Genomic DNA, 16,230 nt, shown 5'->3' with positions numbered 1-16,230 from the left:
ACCTATACGTGCATGTGCTCAGCTGTGCCATTCTGCTGACGTAAATGTGCAGGAGGCGGTCCTTAAGTGGTTAATTATTAATAATTAAAAAAAATAGAGATGTACAAAAAATAATTAGCAGGAAAATAATAATTAAATGGAGAAGGAGAATTGCATAGGCAGTTTTAGGGGGTAAAAGTGAACTAACCCTTTAACAATGTAACTAAGAGTTCTGCTTAAAAGAGCTAAAGAAGAGAGGGGGGGCCCGGAGCTGACTAATAAATTACTTTAAAAACCCTGGCCTAGATTCAGGTACATTTGCGCCCTCTTACGGAGGCGCAGCGTGCGGTTTTTACGCTACGCCTCCGTAAATTACGTGCACTACGCTTCATTCACGAAGCAGTAGCTCCGTAATTTGCGGGGGCGCTCCGTAAAACTGGCCGGCGTAAGGGCGCGTAATTTAAATGATTCCGTAGGGGGCGTGGATCATTTAAATTAGGCGCGTTCCCGCGCCGAACGTAGTGCGCATGCTCCGTCGGGAAACTTTCCCGACGTGCATTGCGGCAAATGACGTCGCAAGGACGTCATTTGCTTTAACGTGAACGTAAATGGCGTCCAGCGCCATTCACGATTCATTTACGCAAACAACGTAATTTTCAAACATCGCGACGCGGGAACGAAGGGTATACTTAGCATTGGCTGCTCCTGCTAATAGCATGAGCAGCCTAACGCAGAAACCGACGAACGCAAACGACGTAAAATGCGAACGCCGGGCGCACGTACGGTTGTGAATCGGCGTGAGTATGCAATTTGCATACTCCACGCTGACCACTACGGGAACGCCCCCTAGCGGCCAGCGTAAGAATGCAGCCTACGATACGACAGCATAAGAGCCTTATGCCACGCATATCTTAGGCTGCAGTCGGCGTATCAAGCTCTCTGAATACAGAAAAGTCGATACGCCAGCGCAACTAAGCAATTACGCTGCGTATCTATGGATACGCAGACGCAATTGCTTACTGAATCCACCCCCCTGTGTAGTGTTTTTTTTTTATTTATTTTTTTCCGCCAGGTGAATGGCTAGGGGTACCCCATATTCATTCACCTAGGGTGGGGGGCGGCATCTGGAGGCCTCCTTATTAAAGGAGGCTCCCGGATTCCGATAAGCTCCCCTCCCGCAGACCCGACAACCAACGGCCAGGGTTGTCGGGAAGAGGCCATGTCCTCATCAACATGGGGACAGGTGCTTTGGGGTGGGGGGGGGCCACAGGGCGCCCCCCCTGCCCCAAAGCACCTACCCCCCCCCCATGTTGAGGGCATGCGGCCTGGCACGGTTAAGGAGGGGGGGGGCGCTCGCTCGTCCCCACCCCTTTCCTGACCGGCCGGGCTGCTGCTCGGATACGGGTCTGGTATGGATTTTGGGGGGAACCCCACGCCGTTTTTTTATTTAAAATTTGGCGTGGAGTTCCCCCTCAAGATTCATACCAAACGCAGATGACCCAGTGCACTGCGGTTATGTGCCGATAGCTGCGGAATTTCGCAGCTGGACGCATTGAGATCTATTTTTTCCTATCCGCACAAAACCGCGGGGGAACAAAACCGCAGGTAACCGTAGTGTGTGAATGATGTCATAGGAAAGCATTGTGTGCTTCTAGCTGCGGTAAAATCCGCAGCTAAAAGCACCATTCTTTCGGGCCGTGTGAAAGGGGCCTTAGGTTGCCGCACTCTGATAGGATAATTGGTGAGCATGCCTTGACTCTTTCCCTTTGAAAACACGACCGAGCGGAAATCTGACTTGATTTCCTGAAATGGAAACATCAGCTATTTTCTCGTCTCCACTAGCAGCATATCATTATCCATCGTTTCCCACACACAAACATTCTGCGCAGTGCTCTGGATTATTGTGTTCCGTATCATCCGAGTGACACCGCTCCCTACATGAAAACCTGGAAAGGAAAGCTGGAGGTTTAAAGGGACCAACATAGAAAAACAAAGAGACACGAGACATATATTGCGAGGACATGATACTGAAGTCATAGCCACGTGTTTTCTTATTAGTGAATATAAAAATAGGGGGCTAGATTCAGAAAGAATTTACGACGGCATATCTATTGATACGCCGCGTAAATTCAAAGCTGCGCCGGCGTATCTTCTTTCTGTATTCAGAAAGCAAGATACGCCGAAATTAGGCTAAGATCCGACTGGCGTAAGTCTCTTACGCCGTCGTATATTAGTTGCATATTTACGCTGGCCGCTAGGTGGCGCTTGCGTCGATGCAAATTAGGTAGATACGCCAATTCAGAAACATACGTCCGCCCGGCGCATTTTTTTACGTCGTTTACGTTAGGCTTTTTCCGGCGTAAAGTTACCCCTGCTATATGAGGCGTATCCTATGTTAAGTATGGACGTCGTTCCCGCGTCGAATTTTGAACATTTTACGTCGTTTGCGTAAGTTATTGGCGAATAGGGCTGTACATAAGTTATGTTCACGTCTAAAGCATTGACGATTTGCGGCATAATTTCGAGCATGCGCACTGGGATTCTTTCACGAACGGCGCATGCGCCGTTCGTAAAAAACGTCAAATACGTGGGGTCTCATTTAATTTCAATAAAACACGCCCAGATCATCCACATTAGAATTAGGCGGGGTTACACCGGACCACATACGCTACGCCGCCGTAACTTAGGGTGCAAGTTCTTTATGAATACGGAAATTGCGCCCTAAGTTACGGCGGCGTAACGTATCTGAGATACGTTACGCCCGCAGAAAATTACGATCTAGCCCCGGTTTTTCATTGAGCCTTAAAGCAGGTTCTAAAGAACACTGTGAGCTTCTCCAATGTGCGTTTGGAAGCTGCAGCAAGTCAGAAAGAGCCTGCCAAATTTCCAGGATGGCAGACAGCTCTCCTCGGCCTGACTGTCTCTGACCCGCCCCTTTCAGTCATTGGATTTCAGTTTTTTTTTCCAATCAGGGAGGATCAACATCACACGTGGGCGTTACCTAGGATGATCTGCATGCAAATGTACCCTGTGTAGGAACACCCGCCGTAATGGCGCTGGCCAATCCAAATCAATCTGGTCTGTCCGGCAGTAGGAGCGAGTACCTGTCAAAACCAGGTACCTTCTCCCCCCTAAAAAGTGACAAATGTGGCAGTGGAGGGGGGGGGGGGGGGGGGGGGAGGATGCAAACAAGTGGAACTTCCCCTTTTGGTTCCTCTTTATCTGGGTGCTGCTCCCTCCGCTTGCTATATCAGGGGCAGGAAGAAAACAAGATTCAGGGGCACTAAGACCTCACAGCCTTCACAGAGGAAAGTACACCAGGGACCGAGGGAGGGGAGGGGTGTGTGTGGGGTGCGTGCAGGAAGAGTGCCCCATGTTACTTAACCTTTTTTTCTGTGAAGGTGAACTAACCCTTTAAGCTGCTACACTCCCCCAGCTGCTAGAGTAGGGATGTGGCTCCTCCCACTGATACCAATGATGGGACACCATTCTTACGACTGACACCAATGATGGGGCACTATTCCTCCCACTGACACCAATGATGGGACACTATTACTCCCACTGACACCAATGATGGGACACTATTCCTCCCACTGACATCAATGATGGGACACTATTCCTCCCACTAAAAACAATGATAGGACACTATTCCTCCCACTGACACCAATGATGGGACACCATTCTTACCACTGACACCAATGATGGGACACTATTCCTCCCACTGACACCAATGATGGGACACCATTCCTCCCACTGACACCAATGATGGGACACCATTCTTACCACTGACACCAATGATGGGACACTATTCCTCCCTCTGACACCAATGATGGGACACCATTCTTACCACTGACACCAATGATGGGACACTATTTCTCCCACTGACACCAATGATGGGACACTATTCCTCCCACTGACCCCAATGATGGGACACTATTCCTCCCACTGACACCAATGATGGGACACTATTCCTCCCACTGACACCAATGATGGGACACTATTTCTCCACTGACACCAATGATGGGACACTATTCCTCCCACTGACCCCAATGATGGGACACTATTCCTCCCACTGACACCAATGATGGGACACTATTCCTCCCACTGACACCAATTATGGAACACTATTTCTCCCACTGATACCAATGATGGGACACTATTCCTCCCACTGATACCAATGATGGGACACTATTCCTCCCACTGACACCAATGATGGGACACTATTGATCTTTTATTGAAAAGAATCAAGCAACCAATTTTATACAAAAGTAAAAAACAAAACTATAGTACAAAACTTCAAACATAAATCCAAGGAATACACATCCAGGTTCAGAATATATACAATATATACAATATATACACCACTACCAAAACATTACTACAAAACTATTTACACAAAGCAGCAGAGAGGGCCTAAGAGGCACAACCCGTCACCTATGTACGCAGCCATTTATCAAAAATGTATGAAAAATAATAATCTAGGGTGATAAGAGACAGACAGCCACACCCGGGAAAGAGACTCCTGGCAGTCAGGGAGGCTTGAAACCCCTCCACGCCTTCAGCCAAGCCCCCTGACCCCGCTTGTCTCTCTCAAGCCCCCGAATCTTCCCCACCTCATGCACAATGTCATACACCACCACCTCAACAGGAAGGATTTTTTTGCCGAATGCTGACCTGACACCGTGCGTTCCAGGTGAAATAACGGACCACTAGGCTAACTAAAAAAAGTGTATCCAAACAAAAACCTCCACCGGTACTGAATGCTCCGTACACCCACTCGGCATAACCCAGCCTGGAGAGGAAAGGAACACCGAGCGCCCGCCCCACCTGTTTGTACACTTCTATGTTAAAAGGGCAACGAAGCAGAAAATGGTCCATAGTCTCCTCCTCACCTGCACACTCCTCCCGAGGACAGCTACGATCCACCCCACTGCGGAATTTCAAATTGCCCCGAACATAGAGCCTCCCGTGGAAGCACAACCAGGCCAGATCCCTAAATTTAGGAGGTATTCTATCCAAATTAATCAGTCTCAACCCCACCCTCAAAACTGGGCCTGGGCAATCCCTTAAGGCCAGTGGGTCATGAAAGACTTCGCTCAAGACTCGACTCATAAGGTCTTTCCTCGGAACCGATCTGAGATCTTCAGCCGACAATCGCCACTGCCGCAGTAACTTCAAGCACGGAGCTACATAGGCTGGTAGCTGACCACGATGACCCCTGCGATTCTTCACTTGGCCACCTTCTTCCCAAAGTCGCAGAAAAGGACTAAACCAAGATCTAAATATGCCTGCCCATCCAGGAGGTTCCACTGCAAGCATACTACCAATGTTAAACTTGAGAAATAGCAGTGAAAAGAAAAGAATTGGGTTGACCATACCTAAGCCACCCTCCCTCCTGGATAGGTAGGTGACATTCCTCTTGATGGGGTTCAGTCTGTTCCCCCACAGCATCTGGAAGAACACACTACTGATCCTAGCATAGAGAGACACTGGCAAGATGCAGACAAAGCTGACATACAAGAAGATCGGAATCAGGTAGGTCTTAATCAGATCAACCCTTTCCCTCATAGATAACTTCCATCTCTTCCAGTTAACCACCTTAGCATTGGCAATTCCAGTCTGCCTTCCAGTTTTTGAGGCCATAATCGCCGGGACCAAATTCAATGCCTAGTATCTAATTCTTTCCCGGGGCACTGGAAAGGTGTCCGGGAGATCAAACCCCTCACCTTCCTTTCCCATCCAGAAAACTTCGCTCTTTTCCTGATTGATCTTGGAGCCTGATGCTTCAGAATACCGTGATGTCAGAGAGACCACCTCCTCCGCCTCATCCGTCCCAGTGACAATCACCGATACATCGTCCGCATAAGCAACAACCCTCAAAGGCGGCTCACCCGGGAGACCCACTGGTACCCCACACAACATGCCGCTCTCTAGCCTCCTGATGAAGGGGTCGATTGCAAACACATAGAGCAGGGGACTCAGGGGACAGCCCTGGCGCACCCCGGAGCCAACCTCAAAGGACTGCCCAACCCAACCATTAACAAGAGGGAAGCTTTCTGCCCCTTATACAAGACTTTCAGCCAATCAACAAAACCACCCGGCAGACCGTACTTACTAAGGAGCAACCACAGGTACTCATGGTTAACAACGATCAAAAGCCTTTGCCTGATCCAATGTCAGCAAGTACTTTCCCCAGCCTGCAGCCCTGCACCGCTCCAAGGCCTCCCGGACAGCTAACACCGCTGTGAAGGTGCTCCTACCCTGGACAGAACAGTGCTGATGGCGAGAAAGCAAAGACTCTGCTACTGACGACAGGCGCCAGAAAAATATCTTCGCCAGTATCTTTCTATCGACATTAAGAAGGCTGATGGGGCGCCAATTCTCAATCATCGAAGGATCTTTACCCTTTGACAGAAGAATCACAGCCGAGTGCCTCATGGAAGGGGATAGCACCCCCTCAGCAAGACAACTGTTAAAAACCTCTACCAAATGTGGGGCCAGAATAGACTTAAAGGCTTTGTAAAACTCAGCCGTCAAGCCATCCGGTCCGGGTGACTTTTTGATGGCAAGCTGTTCAATTGCCCTCATCACCTCTTCAACTGTGATCTCCTCTGTCAAATTCATCAATGGAACATCTCCACCATTTAGACCTGGAGTAGAGTCCAAAAAGCTTTCCATCTTGTCACGGTCAAAGCTCTTTCCTTCCAAGAAGGTCGGCATAAAAGGACCTCACGACCTCCAGAATCCCTGACCTGGACTTTGTCACGGAACCTGTACTGTCCTTAAGGCCAACGACCGCTTTAACAGCTACACCTTGTTTGCAGTTCTGGTAAGGGTCAGGCGAGTGGTACTTCCCATAGTCCCTCTCCAGAACCAAAGAGGCATGCCGGTCATATTGACACTTCCTGAGAAGGAGTTTCACTTCGGAGATTGCCCCAGGATCTCCTCCTCTCGAGACAAGAATATCCAGCTTCCTCCGCAAACGTTGGTAGGTCATGTATTTATTAAACTGTGTTCTATTGGCTAGGCCTCTGAAGAATCCAGCGATCCTCTTTTTGGTCAGCTCCACCACTCAGCCTTGCTGCTACAAAAGTCCAGGAGGGTCACCTGTGCCTGAAAGAATTCCTCAAAGGATTGTCTAACATGTTCTTCCTTGAGTAGAGTCGAATTCAATCTTCAGACGCCCCTTTCCCTCTGAGGGGCGTCTGAAGCATTCAGGGCCACAGATAGCATACAGTGATCAGAGAACTCTACTGCCAGCACCACTGGGGGTGAGAAAGCAGAGGCCTCCTTCAAAAAAAACCTGTCTATCCTACTCTGACTATTACCACGATGAAAGGTGAACCCGGTGTCATCCGGGAGGTGCGCAATGTGCACATCCACAAGACCAGCATCCCTAACCATACTATTTAAAAAAACGCTATCATATCCCAGCCTGTCCTTGAAGTCCTTCCTGTCCTTGGGCCTAGTTACTGTATTAAAGTCACCTCCAAAGACCACTTGCCGGGATGTAAAAAGAAATGGCTTGATCCTTGTAAAAAGGCATTTCCTGTCCCACTTTGTGTGCGGCCCATAGATATTAATTAGGCGCAGGTCCTGCCCTCCCACAAGGACGTCTAAGACCATACATCTCCCAATCTCCACCTCAATAACCCGCCGGACAGTTACCATGCCGGTTTTAAACAACACCGCCACACCGCCGTAAGGCTCGGCCGCAAGAGACCAGTAAGATGGACCATACCTCCACTCTCTCTTGGCCATATGAATATCTGCCAAGGAGGTGAGCCTAGTCTCTTGCAAAAATAAAATTTCAGCATCTAATTGGCTGAACAAAAAGAAGGCCATAGAACGAGCTCTCACTGACTTAATGCTGGCGACATTTATTGTCGCCACTTTTAACGGAGGGGGAACCGCCATTTGGGTTATTGGGTGGATTGCTTCTTAGCTCCCCTCTGCTGCTCATCACCAGAAGCCTCCCTCTTTCTTGAGGCCGCCTCCAACTCCATCTCTGAATCAGAGCTCAGCTCTGAAGAAGCGCCAGATGAGGAAATGTCCCACCTAGCGGACCTACGACGGGTGGAGACAGGCACCAGAGCTTCCCGCCCCCGTTCCGTCCTCACCGCCTGCTTCTTCCGCCGCCCAACCTTCCTTCTCTCCTCCAGGTACTTGAGGTCAGCCTCAGAGATGCCCTCATCCCTTGTTTTTTTCTTTGAAGCGACCTTTTTAGTACCCGCTACCACTCCTGGTGGGGGGGGTAAATCCGACTTAACAGGGATAGACTTCTGGGGGGTAACTGACTCAGGGGGCACAGACTTGGAAGGTTCTGACACAAGAGGAGCGGGTACAGTAAGCTGGGGGGACACAGATACAGATACAGAAGGAGTACTTACAGACACAGAAGGGGTGGTCACAGGAACTGGGGAGGGAACTGGGGAGGGATCCTGAGCAGGACCAGGGGGGTCGGTCACCGCAGCGGAGGATGGTACACCAGGGGCCTCCCCCTCCATCCTGTCCAGCCTTGACATCTCATCCACTACCTCCTTCTCCATATTGTGCCAGGCCTCAGGGCATCTGCTATAAGGGTGGCCAAGTCGCAGGCACAGGTTGCACCTGATCTTCTGGGTGCAGTCCTTGGCCATATGACCCTGACCCCGACACACTGAGCATATCAAGGCCGAACAGGAGGAGCTAAGGTGCCCCCTCTCTCCACAGCGGTGGCACAGCTTCGGCTGACCAGGGTAGAAGACGGTCATCCTATCCCTCCCTATGAAAGCCGAGGAGGGCAGGTGACGGACAACATTTCCATCCCTGGCCAGCCTGACTGTTACCGACCATCCCCAGTCCAGATGTTACGCTCATCTAATATTTTACTGGGTTGGTCAAAACCTCCCCGTAGTTTCCTCAACCAGACCTCCAGATCCCTGGCAGGGACGCTCTCATTGGTGAGGATGATAGTGATCTTTTTACTGTTGACTGCTGCGAAATCGCAACTGGGGCCAGACTCTCCCATTCGGGTCTTGACCTGCACCGGGCCTCATATCGTTCCCAGAACAGGTCAAGACCCTCTGGCTTGGTGAAACTGACTGTATACTCTCGCGTCCCTGACACATGAATAAAAGCATACAAATCATTTACCCCAAAACCCATTTCCAGGATTAAATCCACCACTGCACCGCCGTGCAGGGGAGACTGCACCACCTTCCCATTTCAAGATGACAACATTACGTCTTGGGCCCCAGCAGAAGCCAGAGACCCAAGACCATATCCCGGGGGGCACCAGGTAGTAGCTCTTAGAGGAAAAACCCTGCTTGGGGGCGGAGCTACCAGGGGCAGAGCGTACCACCTGAGCGAAAGTGGTTTATTGGGGCCAAGACCCCACACTGAAGTCACTTTATCTGCATGAACAGAGTTAGTATTGTCCATCCCACCTGAAATGGGACCATTGTCCATCCCACCTGAAATGGGACCATTGTCCATCCCACCTGAAATGGGACCATTGTCCATCCCACCTGAAATGGGACCATTGTCCATCCCACCTGAACTGGGATAATTATTATCAGCCACACACACATTCCCATCAGGTATAATTATAGTTTCTGTTGCAGTACCGGCCGTCGCCTGATGCTGCGCTGTGGAGTCCAGACCAGCAGTGGGGCAATCAGCTCTGGTCTCAGCATCAGGAGGGTTAATGGGTTCTGCTGGGACTTGCAGTTCCTTCACAGGAATGTCATTTTCTGAACGGATCTCTTGCTGCATTGCAGCCTCAGCAGACACAACATTGCTGCATACAGTCCGATTATTGGGCACATTATCAGTCATGGTGCTAGATGGTACAAACACAGTCTTATTCACAACATGGGGTTTAGCTGGCTTCACTTTATCAGGTACACCATCTGCAATATCTTCATCATTAAAGACCATCTGATCCCCCCGCACAGGAGACTCCATTACCTGGATCACCCTCAGCATGCCTCCTGAGTCCTGGGAAGGCATTGGGGTGCTTACCTCTCCCTGGGGGGGCAGGGGGTCAGAACTGGGGGTCTCCTCCTCCTCCACCTTTGTCACCTTTGCAAACCTCTTGTCGTTGCAGAACTTTTCCTTGAAAGGACCATCCCTTCCTTCCATTATGGCCACGATGGTCTCCTGGTGGTCCACACGGACCTTGGCCAATTGGATCTCTGGATCCATGGATCCGCGTTTCTGGCTATGTAAGCCTTCACGTTGCCTTCTCAGGCGCTTCAGCTCCGCACGTAGCTTGTACAGCTTGTCCCTCTCCCGGTTTAGGACTTTTATGCCGGCCACCACTCGCTCCCGAATGGCCTCCGAGCCTTCATCCACACCAGGGGCAGAGAGATCACCAGCTGAGGCTTGTAGAGGGGCAGACATGTCAGCAGATGGCCCAGGAGATGGCTGAGAGCCTCCAGCAGGGGAGGCCCCGCTGCCCTCCATGGCTTCCCCAGAAAAGGGGCCAGGAGAGCTGGGATAGATTTCCAGGCAACTCCCTTCTCACACAGCAGCTCCAGACACACCTTCCTCCTCACACACCTGTGCTCCAATGGTGGGTGGGGCACTATTCCTCCCACTGACACCAATGATGGAACACTATTCCTCCCACTGACACCAATGATGGGACACTATTCCTCCCACTGACACCAATGATGGGACACTATTCCTCCCACTAAAAACAATGATAGGACACTATTCCTCCCACTGACACCAATGATGGGACACCATTCTTACCACTGACACCAATGATGGGACACTATTCCTCCCACTGACACCAATGATGGGACACTATTCCTCCCACTGACACCAATGATGGGACACCATTCCTCCCACTGACACCAATGATGGGACACCATTCTTACCACTGACACCAATGATGGGACACTATTCCTCCCTCTGACACCAATGATGGGACACCATTCTTACCACTGACACCAATGATGGGACACTATTCCTCCCACTGACACCAATGATGGGACACCATTCTTACCACTGACACCAATGATGGGACACTATTCCTCCCACTGACCCCAATGATGGGACACTATTCCTCCCACTGACACCAATGATGGGACACTATTCCTCCCACTGACACCAATGATGGGACACTATTTCTCCCACTGACACCAATGATGGGACACTATTCCTCCCACTGACCCCAATGATGGGACACTATTCCTCCCACTGACACCAATGATGGGACACTATTTCTCCCACTGACATCAATGATGGGACATTATTCCTCCCACTGACATCAATGATGGGACACTATTCCTCCCACTGACACCAATGATGGGACACTATTCCTCCCACTGACATCAATGATGGGACACTATTCCTCCCACTGACATCAATGATGGGACACTATTCCTCCCACTGACACCAATGATGGGACACTATTCCTCCCACTGACACCAATGATGGGACACTATTCCTCCCACTGACATCAATGATGGGACCCTATTCCTCCCTCTGACATCAATGATGGGACACTATTCCTCCCACTGACATCAATGATGGGACACTATTCCTCCCACTGACATCAATGATGGGACACTATTCCTCCCACTGACACCAATGATGGGACACTATTCCTCCCACTGACATCAATGATGGGACCCTATTCCTCCCTCTGACATCAATGATGGGACACTATTCCTCCCACTGACACCAATGATGGGACACTATTCCTCCCACTGACACCAATGATGGGACACTATTCCTCCCACTGACAGCACACAAGGTATCATTGGGCAGTTATGAATTCTCCCCATTGGTATCCAGTGACATAATCTCTAGGGACTGATCATGGAACCCTTGGAGTTCTGCCGAATCCAGGTTGAAAAACCTTAGAAAACAGGTCCCGATTGGCATTCAAAAATTCTAAAACAAATTTGTTCAATTATAGGTTTTAGAAAACACCTCAAATAACATTGACACTTACCCATGAGGCCCATAAGCTTTACCCCCCACAGCGCTGTCCCTGTTGCAAAGCAATTCCAGACGGTGCCCACCACAGCGTACATCAGGATAGCTCCAATGTTGTCAAAGAAGAGTCGACTGGGCATGAAGTAGCCAGAGTCCAAGACGATGGGGGGCAACAGAAAGAGGAAAAATAAGCTTGGCTCCAGCTGGAACTCGGCCCTCTGGGCTATGGCCAAGACGATCCCTCCGAGAGCCAGACCAAGGATGATGAGGAGGCAGCTCTCGGGAACCACGGTGGTCACCTTCCTGGACAGGTGGAACACTGCAATGGACAACAACAAGAGGAAAGACATAAAAGTTTTGTACATGCTTTGCTTTAGAAATGTGCACTGCCGAAAAATTCGTTCATTTTCGCTTTCGTTTTATTTGTTTTTTTTGCTTTTTTCGGAAATTTTGGAAATTTGAAAATTCGTAATTCGGAAATTAGAAAATTCGGAAATTGGAAAATCCAGAATTCGGAAATCCAAAAATTCGGAAATTGGAAAATTTGGAATTCAGAAATTCAGGGCCAGATTCACAGCGGACTTACGACTGCGTATCTCCACGTACGCCGTCGCAAGTCCGAATGTGAGCCGTCGTATCTATGTGCCTGATTCTTAGAATCAGTTACGCATAGATTTGGCCAAGATACGAGCGGCGTAAGTCTCCTACGCCGTCGTATCTTGGGGTGCAATATTTACGCTGGCCGCAAGGGGCGCTTCCGTAGATTTACGGGTCGAATATGTAAATTAGGTAGATACGCCGATTCACGAACGTACTCGCGCCCGCTACGCCGTTTACGTAAGGCTTACGTCCGGCGTAAAGTTACCCCTGCTATATGAGGCGTAAGTAATAAAAAGTATGGACGTCGGCAAGCGTATCTTTTTTTGTCGTTTACGTAAGTCGTACGTGAATGGGGCTGTGGGTAGGTTACGTTCACATCACAGGCTATGGGCCTGGGGTATCTTATGGAGTAAATTCAACGTGATACTGAGCATGCGCGCGCAAGCGCCGTTCGTTAGGCGCGTCATTTACGTGGGGTCACGATTGATTTACATACAACACGCCCACCTCTTCCACATTTGAATTACGCGGGCTTACGCCGGCCCATTTACGCTACGCCGCCGCAACTTATGGAGCAAGTTCTTTGTGAATACTGCACTTGCCCATCCAAGTTGCGGAGGCGTAGCGTAAATAGGATACGCTATGCCCGCACAAAGTTACGCGCTCGTACGTGAATATGGCCCTCAGAATGAATTAGAACATTTTAGAATTTCCGAATTCCGACTTTTTGAATTTCCGAATTCGGAAATTCTAAAATTTTTCCAATTCATTCTGAATTTTCGAATTTACGATTTTCGAACTTTAAAATTTAAGATTTTTGAATTTCTAATTTTTCCAATATCTGAATTTTTAATTTTCGGAAATTTTCCAATTTCTGAAATTCGATAATTCAGAAATTCAAAAATTCAGAAATCCGAAAATTAACGAATTTGTTAAAATTTGTTAAAAAATTAAATCGGAACCAAACGAATTGCACATGTCTAATTTGCTTATTTTATTTGCATCTTTTGTTTTCAGTCAGGTAAAGTATATATTAAAATATACCTAAAGCCAAAACGTATTCTTCCACTTTAGACAGAAAAGGGAAGGGTTAACACTGTGCCATCAAATGCAGCCACTGTGCCAATGAAACACAGCCACTATGCCATCAATTGTCGCCACTGTGCCATTCATTGACGCTAGTTTGCCCCCTTAAATACCAGCAGTTTGCCCCATAAAATGCCGCCAGTTTGCCCCCTCAAATGCCGCCAGATTGCCCCATAAAATGCTGCCAGATTGCCCCCTCAAATGCCGCCAGTTTGCCCCCTCAATTGCCGCCAGTTTGCCCCATAAAATGCCGCCAGATTGCCCCCTCAAATGCCGCCAGATTGCCCCCTCAAATGCCGCCAGTTTGCCCCCTCAAATGCCGCCAGTTTGCCCCCTCAAATGCCGCCAGTTTGCCCCCTCAAATGCCGCCAGATTGCCCCCTCAAATGCCGCCAGTTTGCCCCTTCAAATGCCGCCAGATTGCCCCAAAATACCGCCAGTTTGCCCCCGCCCACCACTATGCCATCAATTGTCGCCACTGTGCCATTAATTCCCTGCCAGTTTGCCCCCTCAAATGCCGCCAGATTGCCCCCTCAAATGCCGCCAGTTTGCTCCCTCAAATGCCGCCAGATTGCCCCAAAATACCGCCAGTTTGCCCCCCCCTCCCACCACTATGCCATCAATTGTCGCCACTGTGCCATTAATTGCCGCCAGTTTGCCCCCTCAAATACCACCAGTTTGCCCCCTAAAATGCTGCCAGTTTGCCCCCTCAAATGCTGCCAGTTTGCCCCATAAAATGCTGCCAGATTGCCCCCTCAAATGCCGCCAGTTTGCCCCCTCAATTGCCCCCAGTTTGCCCCATAAAATTCAGCCAGATTGCCCCCTCAAATGCCGCCAGATTGCCCCCTCAAATGCCGCCAGATTGCCCCCTCAAATGCCGCCAGTTTGCCCCCTCAAATGCCGCCAGTTTGCCCCCTCAAATGCCGCCAGATTGCCCCAAAATACCGCCAGTTTGCCCCCCCCCGCCCAGCACTTACCTTTCTCGGGTCATCCTCCCTCCATGCTCCTTCGATGTCTTCTCCCGCCCTCGATGTCGCTTCAGCCAATCAGGTGACCGGTAACCAGACCCCGGTGAACCTGATTGGCTGAGACGCGTGTCAGTGTTAACCAGGGAACGCACACCCTGTGCACCCTCTGGTTAACAATTTGGAAGCCGATTAGAGCCCACAGGCTGTAATCGGGAAGCCTATCAGAGCCGCTGGCTCCGATAGGCACTTCCAAAACACACCCACCGCTGTTATTCAGATGGCCGGCGCTCAAACAGGGGGCCGGACACCTGAATAGTGGGCGGGAGCGGCGACAACACACAGATTCATGCAATGCACGAATCTATGTATTGTTGAGTGAGCGGGTGCAGGAGGGAGGGGGCGGCGCTCCTGCGCCCACTATGGATGCACCGCCACCAGTCAACCCATACACTCCGGTTTGCGTCCATGAAAATGAATTACAAAGTGCGACTTCACTGCGCTGACATGTTCCTTACAAACAGCCAGCGAGCTAATTGCACATTTCTAAAATAAGAACCGGTTACCCTAGTTACCGAGGACACTATTTAAATTCAGCGATTATAAAGAAGATAATCTTTTTGTACTAAACTAAAGGAAATGTATTGCAAGAATAGGACCCCCCCCCCCTTAGTACCAATCCGAATCTGTGAACATCTGTATCTATCTAATGTGTATGCAGCTTTAGGATATTAGTTACTTATAGGAAGCATTGCAACAACCAGTAACAGCTCCTTTTATTAACCACTTGTCCTCTGAAACTTTTTACCCCCTTCCTGACCATATAGGAACACCAGGGCCGCCATCAGGGGGGTACAGGCAGTACACCTATAAGGGGCCCGGATGGCAACCCCCCTTTTTTTAATTTATTTTTTATAAAAAAATATATATTTTTTTTAATATATTTTTTTATTTTATTTTTTATTAAAGGGCCATTTTTTTTTTTTTTTTTTAGGGGTCCGGAGATCCCCAGGGCCCTGGATGACAACCCCCCTTTTTTTTATAAAAAAGTATCTTTTTTTTTTATATATTTTTTATTTATATATATATATATATATATATATATATATATATATATATATATATATATATATATATATATATATATATATATATATATATATATATATATTATTATTAAAGGGCCCAGAGGGCCCCAGATGGCAACCCCCCTTTTTTTATATAAAAAAAATATTTCTTTTTTATATTATTTTATTTCTTTTTATATATATATATATATATATATATATATATATATATATATATATATATATATATATATATATTATTAAAGGGCTCAGAGGTCCCCAGGCCCCCATGTGGCAAACCCCCTTTTTTTTATTTATTTTTTATTAAAGGGCCCAGAGGTCCCCAGGGTCCTGGATGGCAACCCCCCCTTTTTTTTATAAATGTTTATTTTATTTGATTTTATATATTTTTTTTATTTTATTAAAGGGCCCAGAGGTCCTGGATGGCAACCCCCCTTTTTTGTAATTTATTTTTCTAAAAAAATACATTTGTGCGTGAATATATATATATATTTTTATATATATATATATATATTTTTTTTTTTTATTAAAGGGCCCAGAGGTCCCCAGGGCCCCAGATGGCAACCCCCCTTTTTTAAA

General features: G+C 48.5%; 1 protein-coding gene across 1 annotated transcript in view; it reads right to left on the bottom strand.

Moving 5' to 3' along the window:
* Positions 1–16,230, bottom strand: part of SLC9A5 (solute carrier family 9 member A5) — a 107,564-nt gene that overhangs the window by 71,401 nt on the left and 19,933 nt on the right. Inside the window, exon 2 of the mRNA XM_040329522.1 lies at positions 11,930–12,232. Within this exon, the coding sequence (XP_040185456.1) occupies positions 11,930–12,232 (303 nt within the window). The remainder of the gene's footprint in view (positions 1–11,929; positions 12,233–16,230) is intronic.

Source organism: Rana temporaria, chromosome 11, assembly GCF_905171775.1.
Source record: "Rana temporaria chromosome 11, aRanTem1.1, whole genome shotgun sequence".
NCBI classification, from domain to species: domain Eukaryota; kingdom Metazoa; phylum Chordata; class Amphibia; order Anura; family Ranidae; genus Rana; species Rana temporaria.
Note: the sequence above shows the minus strand (reverse complement) of the source record. Positions and strands in the feature narration are given on the sequence as shown.